Below are 16,167 nucleotides of genomic sequence, written 5' to 3'. Positions count from 1 at the left end.
CCTAACAATCCGGAACCTCTTATTTTTTTGTGTACAGAGACAAGGCTCGGAGAAGACACAGAACGGATCAGGACACAACGTAACAAAAGGAAGAGCAGAAAGAGGGGGGAAATGCCAACATTAGGGCAGAGGGATAAAATAGACAGACAACAAGGGATGCAGATAATGAGCGGTAGATGATAATGCAAAAGGTGGGCAATATGGATACAGAAACAAAATAAATTCAGGGGTGGGAGGTGGTTTAACAGGAGTAGGAATATCATTGTTTTGGTTGAGACATATCCTGCCTTCAGTCGGATATGCCCCACCCGTAACAATTATTTATTTTTACACCCGTTAAACCGTCTAAGATGGTGTGAACAGCTGTCTTGAAGACCTGGAGGGAAGAATGAGATTGGAGAGCATGTGGAAGATGATTCCACAGGTGGGGAAAAAGAGGAACAAATGAGTGGAGATGAACAGTGGTACTGGATTTAGGTGGTTTCATGAGAAGGGTGTAGGGAGTAGGGCCCTACTCCCTACACCCTTCTCAGGAAACCACCTAAATCCCTATAGGGGTGATGGTGGACCGGAAAGAACGGAAAGAGCAGAAGGTGCTAGACCAGAAAAGAGGCGGTAGAAGACAGAGACCACCAGACCTGTCTGCGATGGCAAAGTGATAGGCTCATAGACTCCGCTTCATCACAAGAGATTCCAATGATCTTGAAAGCCTTGGTTTCTACATCATCAAGCTGAGCAAGATGTGAGGTAGCACAGTCAGCCCAGAGGGGATAGCTGTACTTCATCAAACTGCAGATGGAAGCCTTGTTTGTGGATAGGAGTTTGGTGTGCAAACAACGGACTTTGCACAATGGAGGATGCCCAGTCGGTGGTGGGCTATGAAGGCCAAGTTAGAAACGTGGTGTGCCCAAGAAAGATCATGGCTGAGAGTGAAACCCACTAGTTTGGGGTACCTACTCAAGAGGATTGGAAAGAAAGTAGATGGGGGGGGGGGGGGGGTGTTGGCTACGAGAGCAGGGGAACGCAGTGAGCCATGTGTGGAGTTGGCCTTGGATGCCATAGGCAGAGAGTTTGGAGAGCAAGGCAGAATGCCAGACTGTATCAAAAGCATTATATATGTCCAAAGAGACAGCACTGATCTCACATCTGACCTTGAGGGCCTTCATCCATTGTTGGAAGAGTAGAACCAGCATGTCCAGGATAGAGTGACCTGGTGTAAATCCATATTAATGACCTGAGATGAGGCCATTGGAAAAAGGAATTATTTTATGTCAAGGCAGAATGCCAGATAGGTTTTTAGGACATGTGAGCTGATGCCATCCGGTCCAATAGCAGAATCAGAGACGAGGGTTGTCAGAAACTCCTCCACCTTCTCAGGTGCAAAAGACAGTCCAAGGACAATTGAGTGCAATGTAAATGGAATGTACAAAGAGAGTGGGGTTGGAAACAATATTTTGAGGCATTCGGCCTTCTCATGAGTGGAGTCTGCTGTGCCGCCATTTGAAGCGAGGGAAGGAAGGGGAGCATACACCAGAAACAAACTTGACAAGGTGCCACCAGGTTTTAGACGAGGAGGACAAGTTTGAAAGTTCAATCTTAATGTTGGACAGATGTTGTTTTCTGGCTCTGCTGAGTGGACACAATTGTGGGCTTTGTGGAATCATCTGAGGTTGCCTTTGGTCAGCTTTGCCTTCCAGGAGGAGAATGCAAGTTGTTTTAAGGCAATTACCTCACCACAGGATTCAGAGTATCAAGAACGGGAGGATGTGTAAGACAACTGAATACAAGATGGGATGAATCTGTGCACAAGAGAGAGCATGTCTGTGGAAGAATTTCCAGGCTGAATTAATATCAGGAGTGGTAGATATCGGAGACCATTCCTGAAGCGTGATGGCTGCTTGCAGTTCCTGCCAGTATGACTGAGTGAACTGCCAGACTCACCGGCACTCAGGCTGTTCTCTGAGAATGGCCAAAGAAATATTGACCTTCACAAGCACATGATCATATGAACCAATTGGGGTCGAGGAAGAGCAAAATTCATTGGCGGAGAAGTTGGTCTTCACCAACTCCGGAAGAGAGGATTTGCCATTGACAGAAATCCGGGTCGGAAAGTTCACAGATTGAGCCAGTCCCATGGAGTCACAGAGGTCCTTTGCTGAAGTTCCATGGCTGGTGAGAGAGGTACTACTAACACAGCCAATTAGCATGGTGACAATAATTGAAATTGCCACATATGAAGAAGAGAGAGTTGGGATGAGTGGTTAAACGTTTGTCCATGTCGTCAGTGAGAGAGCGTTAGAAGGAGTCGTCACTGTTTGGAGGATGGTACACCACACAGATAACTAGAAAAGCATTCAGGATAGTGCATACCTCTGCCAGGCTAAACATTTTAAATTTTATATCCCACTGATAGGATGGATTGGGATCCAGACCTGAACTAAAATGTTATCTGTTTGTTATTGACAACTAACCTACTGATCCACCAAGTTTTGTCATAACTCGTCCACAACTTTTTGAGATATCGTACAACAATATATTTTTGGCCCCATCTCACAATGCTGAAGAATTGCTTCAAAAATTCTCAGATCTGGATTATCTGGATTGGGATTCATCACCAAATTAGAATCAATTCGTCCTGCTCACACACCCAAATGGTGCACGGAATCTCGTCCAAATCCGTCCACAACGTTTTGAGATATCCTGTTCACAGAAAAACAAGCAAATTGGGGTAAAAACATGAGGGGGGAGTGAAGCGAAGTCACAGCCAGAGGTACTCCTGGGCCTGGTTATTAGAGGCCTGGATAAGCCTAACCTATGGATAAATCACATATCCGGTGAATTAAATTTATCCACTGGTTAGCTTCAAGCAACCGGGCCCTGGGGTTTGAGCGGTTATGAGCTGCAGTACATGGAGGTGAGAAATATTGTCCAGATTGGCATTTGAATATGATGCATGTATACTCTGTCGTTTGGCAAAAATGCAGAAACACCCAATCACTGATTTTCATAACTAACATCAGTGATTGGATCACAAATGACCAATCACGCATGCTAAAACGATGCACAATCTTACTATAATTCACCAAATGTCCGTCTGTCCGTCCGTTCGAAGGTACCGCAAAAACGGCTGAACCGATCGCAACTATATTTTGGGTGGGTAATCCTAGGACCCCCTGGAGTAAAATAGGCTCTATTGTTTTTCCAAGTTTTCCAATTTTTCCAAACACGATGGAATAATATTTACCGATATGAACAGTGATGTGGCTTTTGTTGAAATTCTACGTACTAGGAGAGAGTAGATAGACTCCTGACGAACTCTTCCTATATAAACGTGTGGCTCCGAAGTAACACGGCAGCGTGTGCAAAGCGACTGAGAAAGCCGTGTAGCGGCCGCTTCCGTTTTGCAGAATCCAATCATTTTTCAAAATGGGCGCCATGTACTGTTTAGATTTTGATGATTTGCGTGTGATATGATTCAACGGATGTTTATATGAATCGTTTAAAATATAAAAGCCTTCAATTTCTGATATTTTGCCTTTTCATTTGGGCTTCCCAATTGTAGCCCCGTCCATAGGGCGGGTACCGTTGCTATAAGTTAATTTGCTGTAGATATGAAAACATGCTTCATCATCAGCATGCAAGAGTGATTGTGACTGCTCAGGGAAATAACCTCAATGGAAATTGCTCATTAAGGTGTTTGTTTAGTATTTGAGAGTTAAGGCCACAGTGATGACCCGTTGTGTTCACGATAACAGTTGCGAGTTGAACGTTAGTGAGAGGATTGGGTAGCGTAGGACCCCAAGTGCACGATTTGAGAATGGTTCAACCATCAGCAGGAAATTTATCTTTTAAATGTAACATTCAAGATTGGCCATCATCGATTCCACTCATTTTGATTTCAAGTTGCACAATTTAGGTTTTGGTGAGGGGTGCATTTCGGGGAAATTGGGGTGACGGTAACTTGCAGTACAAATAGTCAAAGAACGGCCTTACTGCTCTGTTTTCAAAGCCTGTCTCGTATACAAAAGAGTTTAGGTTTTGAAGAGGATTGATAATTGAATGCCAGAAACCGAGCACTTCCATTAGGAGGAAATGCTAGTCATCCCAACTTCAGGTGTGAGGAACATCATAACGAAGTGTGTGACTACAGGCAACACTAACCCTGTTTATTGATAGGTGTAGATGCCTCAGCATAATCACGAGCAAAGATCTCAATACGGTGTCTTGACCTTTATTCTTCTCACAATACAGCGCTTGCACACCGTAAGGAGGTTTCAAACTCCTATTGACACCGGAGAAACTAGTACGGTGCAAACAAAATACGAATAGTTAGAACAATGTCACATTATCTGATATATACCTCAATAGTTCAACTTTCCAATTGACAGAGACAAATAGCATGATACATGAACTCAAAAGCACTTGGGCCCAGAAACATGAGGCTGAGGAGAGAACCGAAATTAAATAATACTAAAGCTTGACTTTAAAACCCTTGAAACCACATAATGCTTTGTTCCATAGATGCCCGACATATTTATGCACTGAATTATAACCAAAGAATACCTTGTTGCCTCTTCATGCTGGGCTCTAAAGACGAGTTGCCGTGCTTGGATTAATAGGCTGTTCTCCCATTCAAAGACGTGTGGCGAATGAATAAAAGGCGTTCGGACTACTTTCAAACATTTAACATGGTCTAAATAATCACACACGTACATTACAAGATATTCCAATACATAACTCTGGGCTTGACAAACACATATTGTGGTAACAAAGTGTTCAAACTAAAGTATATCGTTACAAATCGTGGGTAATATGCAGCACTATTTCCCGATTACGTATTGTTATGAATTTGGTAGAGCAACATCTAGAGCTAGGTAGATCTGAATAGGTAGGTATTCGGCTGTCGTGACAGGGACTCTACATGTAATAAGTTATTGATGTTTAGGCGTTTGTCGGGGTAAGATGTATGATTGTGGATCTACCTGGAGATTCGAGTGTTAAATAGTGAGGGGTTAAAGGTAACGCCCCTGTGAGTCTCACCTAGTAGTCAAACCTTTGTCCATTATGGCACTGCAAACCACATAAACATTAGTTAGGTCCTTAGCGCAACATTAAATAATTCCTTTCCCTGACAATGACTTCGTAATAAATGGACACAACCAGGCCAAAACCACCGCCACGGTGGGCCGCCACCGTTTACACCTCCAGGGCCTACGGGCCTCGCCTGGGACGTGTTATAACGCAAGGACCGCGGGGGTCGGTGAGCGAGAGTGGAGCATGCCGCAGAGGGCGTGGCCGGGGCGAGCCGGCGAGTTGGGAGGCTATGATTGGCTGAGGAGTGCGCCAATGTGACGTCATCGGCGAGAGATATATGCGACGGTCGAACGCCATTTTCGCGACACACACACGACCCACGGCAGCACACGGAGTTCGGCGCAGTTCGTTGAACAGTTGGCACCGAACAGTTAGCACTTGGCTGCCAGCACTCCCAAAAAGAGAGTCAAGTGGAGTTCGCTTGCTTTGTGCAGCTTACGTTGGACCTTTGGTGCACGGACCTTGTGGAGATCGACCTCGTGTGGAGCTGCTGGCCACGCGTCGGACGCGTGGTGCTTGGAGCGAGGCCTTGTGGAACTTGGAGCGAAAGGACCTCGTGGTGTGCGATCGGGGACGACAAGGACGAGATAAGGCCGTACCCGCGAATACACTGCATAAAGCAAAAAGACGTGTTATTTTCGTATTCACCTCCCTCGTACGTGTTTGATATCTGTTGTGTGTGGGATCCCAATTTAGGCTTATTAGAGTTATTAGTATTACCGGCGCGGGCTTTTTCACTGGCTTTACTTTTCCATAATAAATCCTTGTATTATTTTCTGTATATATCTGAACGCAGTTTTCCTGGATGTTTCATTTTAATAGATAGGGCTGCGGAGCTTGCTGCGTCTGCCCTTCCGCGCGTTTGTGCTGAGCTTTAATCCGCCATTGAGTTTTCGCCTCGGGAGTTAAAGTCTCGCAAATCGGCCATCCGTAACTGTGGTGTTAATCCCAGTTGCGTAACAAGTGGTGTCAGGAGTGTAGGATTTGAACCCGTCGGACAAATTTTTTTGTCCGCGGCGAGACATCGACACGGTCGGGCGTACATTGCGCCCGACGTTCGAACGAAAAATTTGTATAGGCGAGGCGGAGAAATTTAATAATCAATTGGGCAAACGGAGCGCGATATCGCGTCTTCGTCAAATTTAAATTGTGTTTTTGGTATTGAAATAAATACGCGCGCGGGGAACGACCTTCCGAAAAGCGGATGTCGGAGGTCGATGAGATGGAAGTACGCAGCGAGGCCTCCGTCAGCGTTGGGAGTGAGCCGGAAATAGGGGAATTTGATGTAGAGGTGAGCCTTGGAACCTCCCTCGTCCCGAGCACCAACTTATCCCCCTCCCCCACCGGGGAGTCGGGAGTAGTAGGAACGGCCCCGACAACCGACCAGATGTTGGGTCAATTGCTTCGAAAAATGGAAGGGATGGAAAAGAACAGTGAGCGAGCCAGTCGGGAATTGAATGACAAAATTGAAGGAATGGAAAGAAAAATGGAGTCCCAAGGGAAGGAATGTAGGGAAGGAATGAAGGGAATGAGTGATCGATTGGAGGAACAAATTGAAAGGATGGGAAATAAAATGGAGTCGCAGGGGAAGGAATGGAGGGAAGGACTGAAGGATATGAGTGACCAAATTAATGGATTAAAAAGGGAAATGGCAATTGTGGTAAGTGTACAGGTGAGCGGAGAATGTCCACAGTTCGATGGGGAATGTGTACAGGTAGATGGGGAATGCCTGCAGGTAAACGTGGAGTGTCCACAGGTGAGCGGGGAAGGAAATTTGGAATGTGAGAGTTGTAATGGGGAATGTTTCCCACATTCTGGCCTGGTTGTTTATCGGGACCGTGTGGATGTCACAACACCCCAACCGGGGGATGAATTTGGAATTGTGCAGCACCAGGGCGGTGGTGCGGAGCAAGAGGGGGTAGAGTTTTTGGGGGTCCGTGCAATGGAGCCGGACCAGGTATTTATTGGGGATATTGATCAAAGCCTGGCGGGGCCAGGAATGATTTGTGGAAATGAAGAGGATGAGGATGATTCGATCCAGCGGCTGGAGACCTGTGACAGTCCCATGGAGGTAGAGCTTGTCCAGGCCCAAAGGAGTCTGGGGGAAGAGGTGAGTTGGTCCAAGGAGGTGGTTGGAATGACCGAGGGGACGCTCACCGTACACTGCTATTTGGAAACAGAGGCTCCAAAATTGGACAACCATTTGGGGGAGTGTGTTGGCTCCGGGCTGGATTTGGATCTTGGAGGATCGGGAGATAGAGCTTCTGGAGATTTGGTCCATGTAGGGAATTTGGATCAACTGCAGGGAGGGGCAGAACAACCGGTGGTAGAGGTTGTTCCCTGCAGCTGCGGTTTGGCAGTGGGAATGAAAATTTGTAAAATAAAATTTAAAATAAAATTACAATGGGAACTTGATTTGGAGCAGCCATGGTTGGGATTGGTCCCCGGGCTGCGGGATCTGGACATGGGGAGGTCATGGGTGATGGCCTCGGGCAAAAGTTGCCCCTTTCAAAATTTGGGTATGCCAGCCAGCTGGGGGGCTGTGATGGCGAGATTTGGACATGGGGTCCAGCCTTGGGTGTCGAGGTACGACCTGGGTCCCACGGGGGGGTCTGGTGGAGTGTGGCGTCCCTTGTCCGTCGGGGCGCCGTCCGAGCTGGTGGCTCGGGCCGGCAGGGTCACCGGACCCTGGTGGGGGTTAAGACCTCCAGAGGGGTCCGAGGTGGTTTCTCAAGCCTGGGTTGGCATTTATTGAGGACCACTAGGGGGAGGTGTTGTGGGTCGCGCTTTGGTGGTGGCACCGCAGATGACCAGCTTGGGCCTGATGTAGTGATCACCCGGGCATACGACCTGACACCCTCTCCCTGAGACTTTGGGACAACGGGCATGTGATGACCTGCCATGCCGTGTTGGTCGATGGACGCGGGTCAAACCGAATGGACAGGGATGAAGATAGCCTGCCGGACAACCATTGGGGCATCTGTGGAACGTGATGGTGTGAGTGACCTTCCACAGATGCTCCGTTCTGATTTATGGACTCTCGGGTTGGGAAGAGAGCCATGGGGATGTGAATCGGGAGATGTGTAACGAGCCGAGCATATGGGCCATGCTCGGCTGGCATGTGTATGGCAAAGCATCCTTCTTTGGTGAGGTTAGTGAAATGTGACAAATGGTTGGCATGGGTAATCTGTGGGTTAGATGGAAATTTAAGGGTGGATTTTGAAATGCCATGGTGGACACTGTACAGTGACGCCATTATTGATCCAGGTGTGTAGACCAAAGTGTTGGAGGCTGTGATGAAATTAATAGGGTAGCAAGGCACAGCTTTCAACTGGTTGCGGGGGCAACTGTGCTGATATTTGGGACGTGGGATGATGGGGATGTAGTTGTGTAGCCTGAGGGTCAACGTGGTGCTGTGCGTGTCCGAGGTGTGTGGACCATGTCTTCTGGGTGGGTCTCCTGGTGGAGCATGGCTGTTGACTGGACCTTGGTGTGGTCAAGTGTGGGTGAGCACTGGGGGGCTGCAGTTCTGTAGTCGGACTGGGGGATGATGGGGAGGTGCAGGGGACGTGGCTGTAGGGATGCCACGCACTGCGACCGTGCCCCCCAGGGCCGAGGTTGTGTGTGCGGTAGTGTGTGTTGTGGCAGCAAGTGCTCACCACGTTGGCCAGCTGGGGCTGCTGCAGCTGTGTTCCTCGCAGGGGGGCCGAAGGATGGATGGTGGGTCGCACCCTTATGGACACTCATGGGCCATGTTGGCGTTTTGACTGCTCACCTTGTCCCGGTGACCCTTGCACGGTAGAGGTGCAGAGCTGTCGTGGCCATAGGTAGTTGTGTAGCGATGATCACCGTTGGATGCGGATCCACATACCTGCCAGTGTAGTGGGGACAAAAGAGAAATTTGGAAGTATTTGGTAGGCCCAATGTAAAATTTTGGGAATTGTATGGGTGGATGACACTCTTGAACCTGACCAACCTGCAACTACCTGCACTTGAGGTGAGTGTTTTAAGGAGTACTGTCCCAGGCTGCAGGACTTGCTTTGGGAAATTGGGGACATGTAATTTGGAGTTGGGAGGCGAGTGAGAATGATGACATGGCCGGTGAGGGGATGGAATGGGAGCCACAGTGTCTTGTGGGTGGCGTATGTTTTTGTATTGTGGTTATGTGTTTTGATGTGGTCGTGAGAGTGGAACCTGGAGAGTGAGTGATGATTATTGGAGATAATGAGGGGCGATACTTGTGCTTTTGGAAATGTGTGATGGTTTAAATGTGAACTGGGGGATTTCACATGTGGCAGGCCATGGCAAGCCTTGTAACACCTTTTACACCAATAATTGTACTGAATTGTGCTGAGTTGTGTGGAGAATTGAATGGCAGCGGGGGAGGAAGTGTGTTTTGGGGTCTTGTGGGTGGGGAAGGTGTGTGTGTCCGCAGGTACAGAGCAAGCTCTGAGGAGCGATGCCTGCGGGCCCCCCTCTGCGGCAATTACCCCTGGCAGCCGGTGGTAACTGGAAATTGGAGCTCGTCGGTGGAGGGTCTGGTTGGGCGCCGCGGGGTGAGGAAGTCCCCCGGTGACCCGTGTTGCTGCGCGAAAGCAGGAGGCAAAGGAGCCTGGTGTGTGTGGAGACCCTCACCGGCGAGGTAACGGCGGAAAGGGGCTGTTGGGCTGTCACGGGGCCAAGAGGTAAAGGGGGGGGGGGGCAATGAACTTGTAAGTCGGTTGACTTGTTTTTGGGACTGCGGGCACCACAGCCTGATGTGCCCCCCACCATCTTTCTGTGCGGTACCTCCCCGCTGCCTAGTTGAGGAATGCACACACACGTGAATGACATCAATGCCATGGTCCTGCAGGGGGTGTATTGAAATAAGTGCTTTGTTGATTTTTGAAATGCCTTGATGACCTATGGAATGAGAATGGGTGGTTAAGGGGTCTGTGTTGCATGAATGTGGGCGAAATCCACCGAGCCGTGTCACTCACCTGTAACATCTGGACAGGGCCCGTGGAAATTTAGTGGGATGCATTGGGGATGGCCCCGCAGGTAAGGTTGTGTCTTGTGGCATCCACCGGGGGACGCGGTCTGTAGACCGGAGTATGTACAAAGGTTAGAGTTTTGAGTTTTGGAAAGATGGTTAAGTTTTGTGGTTAAGTTAGTGTTGTGTGTTGTTGTTTCCTCCCTCCACAGGAACAACGAAGACAATGTACATACTTGCATGATGGTTAAGGGGTTCAGCATGTTAAGGAAGTGTAGGTAGGTAGTCCGACTCACTTCCCACAGCCCTTCCTGATTTATTTCATAGGTTAATTAAGTGTGTGACAGTAAGTGTTAAGGCTGGAATGGTAGAGCCTGCGGTGAACCTTGCAGGAGCTACGGTTCCAGGGGGGGGGCTGTGTTATGAATTTGGTAGAGCAACATCTAGAGCTAGGTAGATCTGAATAGGTAGGTATTCGGCTGTCGTGACAGGGACTCTACATGTAATAAGTTATTGATGTTTAGGCGTTTGTCGGGGTAAGATGTATGATTGTGGATCTACCTGGAGATTCGAGTGTTAAATAGTGAGGGGTTAAAGGTAACGCCCCTGTGAGTCTCACCTAGTAGTCAAACCTTTGTCCATTATGGCACTGCAAACCACATAAACATTAGTTAGGTCCTTAGCGCAACATTAAATAATTCCTTTCCCTGACAATGACTTCGTAATAAATGGACACAACCAGGCCAAAACCACCGCCACGGTGGGCCGCCACCGTTTACACCTCCAGGGCCTACGGGCCTCACCTGGGACGTGTTATAACGCAAGGACCGCGGGGGTCGGTGAGCGAGAGTGGAGCATGCCGCAGAGGGCGTGGCCGGGGCGAGCCGGCGAGTTGGGAGGCTATGATTGGCTGAGGAGTGCGCCAATGTGACGTCATCGGCGAGAGATATATGCGACGGTCGAACGCCATTTTCGCGACACACACACGACCCACGGCAGCACACGGAGTTCGGCGCAGTTCGTTGAACAGTTGGCACCGAACAGTTAGCACTTGGCTGCCAGCACTCCCAAAAAGAGAGTCAAGTGGAGTTCGCTTGCTTTGTGCAGCTTACGTTGGACCTTTGGTGCACGGACCTTGTGGAGATCGACCTCGTGTGGAGCTGCTGGCCACGCGTCGGACGCGTGGTGCTTGGAGCGAGGCCTTGTGGAACTTGGAGCGAAAGGACCTCGTGGTGTGCGATCGGGGACGACAAGGACGAGATAAGGCCGTACCCGCGAATACACTGCATAAAGCAAAAAGACGTGTTATTTTCGTATTCACCTCCCTCGTATCGTGTTTGATATCTGTTGTGTGTGGGATCCCAATTTAGGCTTATTAGAGTTATTAGTATTACCGGCGCGGGCTTTTTCACTGGCTTTACTTTTCCATAATAAATCCTTGTATTATTTTCTGTATATATCTGAACGCAGTTTTCCTGGATGTTTCATTTTAATAGATAGGGCTGCGGAGCTTGCTGCGTCTGCCCTTCCGCGCGTTTGTGCTGAGCTTTAATCCGCCATTGAGTTTTCGCCTCGGGAGTTAAAGTCTCGCAAATCGGCCATCCATAACTGTGGTGTTAATCCCAGTTGCGTAACAGTATGTACACAAAGTTGTGATGTGGTCCTCGCCAAGAACGCCATACTGTATGACCGGAAATGCGTCAGAAATAAATCAAGATATCGGTTGATTAAATTGAACATTACCAGTTGCAGTACAAAGAAAATGAAAATATGTCATATAATGAGGCTATATTTAACAACCACTAACGGCAAATATAATTATGCGATGTTGTCATTTACAATAGATGTCAATTATAAATATCCGGCCATGAAAACTACTTTACGATGGAAACGGAGCGTGCCACTGATTGTTCGACAGAACAGATGTGATTTTGTGAGAAAAGCACCTTCATCTTTATTTAATTTTTATGGCGTAGCCCATAGGGCAAAGCCATCTAGAACAGTGTTTGTCTGTCCGTATGTATGCATGTATTTATGTCCCCTCAAACGTACACCAATCAGAGTTGAGGATCTGGTCACATGACAGGGGTGATGTGATGTCATTACAGCGGTACGACGGCTGACTCCACACACCGCCATTTTGAATCCTATGCCGTTCAGGCCAGACAGATTGTTGAACCTGTCATGTATCACTAGCTGCATGCTCCACCTTTACGTTTTTCATTCAGTGTGAAACACAAACAAACCAATTGTTAAAATGACCATCATATATCGAAAGCATAGGCGTTACAGGTGTTCCAACGACACAGTAAGTTTAGGCCTTAGGCTTCATGCGTCACCTTCAGGCTGCTTTGGAGAAATTCGCCCAGGTTTCTTAATGCAGTAGTATTGTTTTCGTAATAATAATAATAACGTTAATAATAATAATAATAATAATATAGTAAATATAATCGTAAAAGTGCAATCTCTTTGTCGAGACTGCAAGGTTACTGGATTGAAGCGGTGTATCGTTGGTTCATTGTTGACTCAATGACACACGGGTGTACTAATTATCGCGAGAGTAAAGAATTAGCCTCGGTTTATTAATACAGTAACATCGTTTTTGTAATAATAACAACGTTATTAATAATAATATAGTAAATATAATCGTAAAAATGCAATCTCTTTGTCGAGACTGCAAAGTTACTGGATTGAAGCGGTGTATGGTTGGTTCATTGTTGACTCGAAACATAGACTAAACCGGCGTCTCAATGCAATCTCTTCACTTCCATGGTGACAGACAGCTTTGAGACTTAGAGTACTTCAAAATAATTTAATACTTACATTATTTGCTAACTGGTATCTCCACCCAGGTCATACTGTCCTCTTCAACTAAAGTCTCAAACAAGCCCGGCTATGCTGCTGTTCGACTTTAGGTCTTGTTTTTTTTGTTTTTTTAAAACTGAGAGCAGATGTTGGAGAAAAGCTAAAAATCCATGCACGTTTTGATGGTATCCGAGTTCCTCATCTGCCATGCAGGCGAATAGCATCAGACCGACAGAACGTGTATCAGAGTATCCTTTAATGGACACACGGGCTCTTTGTATAAATGTCCACACCGTGATTAAGACACAAGAGTCCATACAAAATAATTTCATAGCCTTACACCGATTCTTATTATGTGGATTGTGTCCCATGACTTTTCATAGGGTATTTGTATGTCACCCAAGTGTGGGCTGATGATAAAAATGGAAGATTCTCTGCTTCAGTGAAGCTCTCTCCACACTCCATCGTTTATCACCCAAAACAACATACGTGTTGTGATATCGAGAATCTCGGACCACAAAGTGTGTCTTTGTTGATATACGGAGAGATCTTGCATTCACGCTTTTGTTGTTTCTGTTTGTCTCACAGCTCAAGTTGGTTTGTGATAACACCGAAATTGTGATCTTTAATAAGGATCAACAATTGGGGAGCTTCTGTCACTGCCTTCCACCGTACAAGATAAACCGTTTGGAAATACGGACCATGAAAATCCACGCCGTAACACTGCTACCGGGCTCCTGCGAATGAGCATGAGTGGTTCATCTCCTTGCTTTATGGCCAACATTTGAATTTTCTTTTTCCTGTCTTCTTTTTACTTGGCTAGTTTTATGAAAACTTGTTTCATTTGCAAAAATATATAAAATTGTAGGTGGTGGGTGTGGGATCTCCCAAGTAACAGATTCCACAATATATAATCATTTAATAAAAGTTGGGGGGAAGAGGTACCTGTGCCTCTTTTACACATAAAAAAAACTAGAACAACGCGACTGTGTCGTCAATATGCCTCCGCATAGTCCCACAACGGGTAGATGCCATCACTCTGCATATATATGGGTAGGAGATCACTTATGTGAAGTTTCGTGTTGATCGGATAAGGTTCGTCTTTCTATCCAAGATGGCTGCCAAACCACGTGACATATGACATCATCATTTTCAAACTATATGCAACAGTGCTGTTAGATGATATTTGTAAAATTTTCGCATCGATACTGTGAGCATTGTTTTGTTTTTTTTGGATACTAGCTCGAGGCTCGTGTAAGAGCTAACATTAATCACACAAAAAACAAATGGACACATAAAAAAACATATAATAAAGGGAGTGGGAGACAAGATGGGGAGAGAGAGGGAAGCACACAAGTACAACAGTAGAGAACGGACATATTGGGAGATCTGTGGGAGGGAGAGGGCTTGGGGGGAGGAGGCATGGGAAGGGGGGGGGGGGTGGGAGAGGTATAAAACACGTGGACACTGCTAGGACTTCAAAGAAAGAAGTCGGTTTTAATTATTTGCTTTTAATCCAAATGGCTGCCACACCACATGACCTATGACGTTACAATTATCATTAAAACATTCTGCATGGGTGTCACTCCTACCCTGAAAGTTTCGTCTCAATCAGACATATAGTTGCTGAGAAAAACGAGGTTTAGCCCGTACGGACGGATGGAAGAAAGGACGGACGTACGGACGGACAACCTGAAAACATAATGCCTCCAGCGACTTTGTCGACGGAGGGCGGAGGCATAAAAATCATTCAATTCACACAGGAATATTTTTTTATCTTTTATGGGTTGAGTTTGTAAGCTACCAGCTTGCTGGATATTTTGTTACTTTGTGCTTCATTTGACTAAGTACTGGTGTCGTAAAATGTTGATTGTGTTAATTTCACAGCCAACATGCATCATGACGAAGGAGATTTGTACCTTGTTAGGGAGTGGCTCCTCATCACAGGGATAGGAGTTGCTAGAAGGGTCTTGTGGGGTTGTGCTTCAACCAGTCTCGGTAGTTTTACTCACCGTCGATTGCAGTGACTGCTGGGGTTAAGGTGGAAATCGTATATCAGTAGTGCAGCAACATGTTCTTGTGTATTCCTCTTACAAAGTATGGTGTCCCTGGATAAATAAACTCGCAGAAAACGTAATAATACATGAGTGACTGAATGCTGTCGTTGTCGGACGTTCTCCTTTAGTTGGGTTCCTTATTTTTGAAAAAGTGGTCAGGTGATTGCTAATTATTAAAAGCGATCTGAAAACCATTTCTAAACCATCTTAAGGCATGGAATCGGAATAGTCATGTTGCCAATGCTGAGTCTCTTGGGTAACCTAGTTTAGGTGCTCATCTATTCAAAATGGCTACCTCACATAAAGGTACAAACGTTGGGCTGTCAAGTGGGCAACAGCTCATAAAAATGGTCAAGGGACACAAACTAGTATCTTGTTATGTCAAGTTTGGATTTAGTACCCATTTTCCAAACGGAGTCCAAATCAGATGAAATTCTAATGATTTTTTTCAGCGGATTAAATAATATAACTATATTCTACCATGATGGGAGACAATGTGTGGACGTGTTTATTAAATAACTAAAATTAATTTCATAAACTTCACTTATAACATGGATTAGGTGACCATTCAGGGCCATATTCTTGAATGACTCCCAGACACATGTACGTGACATTTCATGCCGTGAGCTGATTGTCAGACTACGTGATTGTTTCAAATAGGAACACTTTGGCATCAATATATGAAGGACTATAACTATACCAACAAATTCTTAGGATAATTCTGAATGAGGATGTGGAAGGAAATAAGTTGTGCACAGACTTTGTGGAAAAAAACAAAAAAAAACAACCATGCTGTAGGAGAAATTAGCAGGAATAACTTGCCATATTTTGCCAAACCTAATCCCAAAGCCAAAAATACAGCGGCAAATCAGTCGAAGCTACCTGAAGCAGGAAATAGATTTACGTGCTGATATGTGATTGTTTTGTGGTGCTCTCACGAAATAGATGAAGAGGAGTGAATATGCTAAACAGCTTCAAAATCTGTCACAGGACACATTCCAGAAGATGCCAAGCAGCCAGTGTACAAGTGACAGAGAAGCAGATGATGACTGGAGCATGGATTATTTTTCCACATCACTTGACTCTTTAGAAACCGGGACAGGTGAAGATTGCAGGGAAGATTTTGTTTTAGTATACATAGTCGAGGCTCGTGGAAGAGCTAACACATTGAATGAATCAGGAGGTAACAGACAAAAACAGGACGCAAAGCACGCATGCATCGGGTGGACAAGTTGGACA

General features: G+C 46.3%; 1 protein-coding gene across 1 annotated transcript in view; it reads left to right on the top strand.

Moving 5' to 3' along the window:
* LOC137438643 (32 kDa beta-galactoside-binding lectin lec-3-like) overlaps window positions 1-15,010 on the top strand; it is a 73,664-nt gene extending 58,654 nt beyond the window's left edge. Inside the window, exon 10 of the mRNA XM_078767145.1 lies at window positions 13,460-15,010. Coding sequence (XP_078623271.1) covers window positions 13,460-13,618 — 159 coding nt within the window. The 3' untranslated portion in view covers window positions 13,619-15,010. The remainder of the gene's footprint in view (window positions 1-13,459) is intronic.
* The last annotated feature ends 1,157 nt before the right edge of the window (window positions 15,011-16,167 follow it).

This window comes from Myxine glutinosa, chromosome 13 (assembly GCF_964187855.1).
Source record: "Myxine glutinosa chromosome 13, kmMyxGlut1.1, whole genome shotgun sequence".
Classification (NCBI taxonomy): Eukaryota; Metazoa; Chordata; class Myxini; order Myxiniformes; family Myxinidae; genus Myxine; species Myxine glutinosa.
This window is presented reverse-complemented; position numbering and strand designations above follow the sequence as displayed.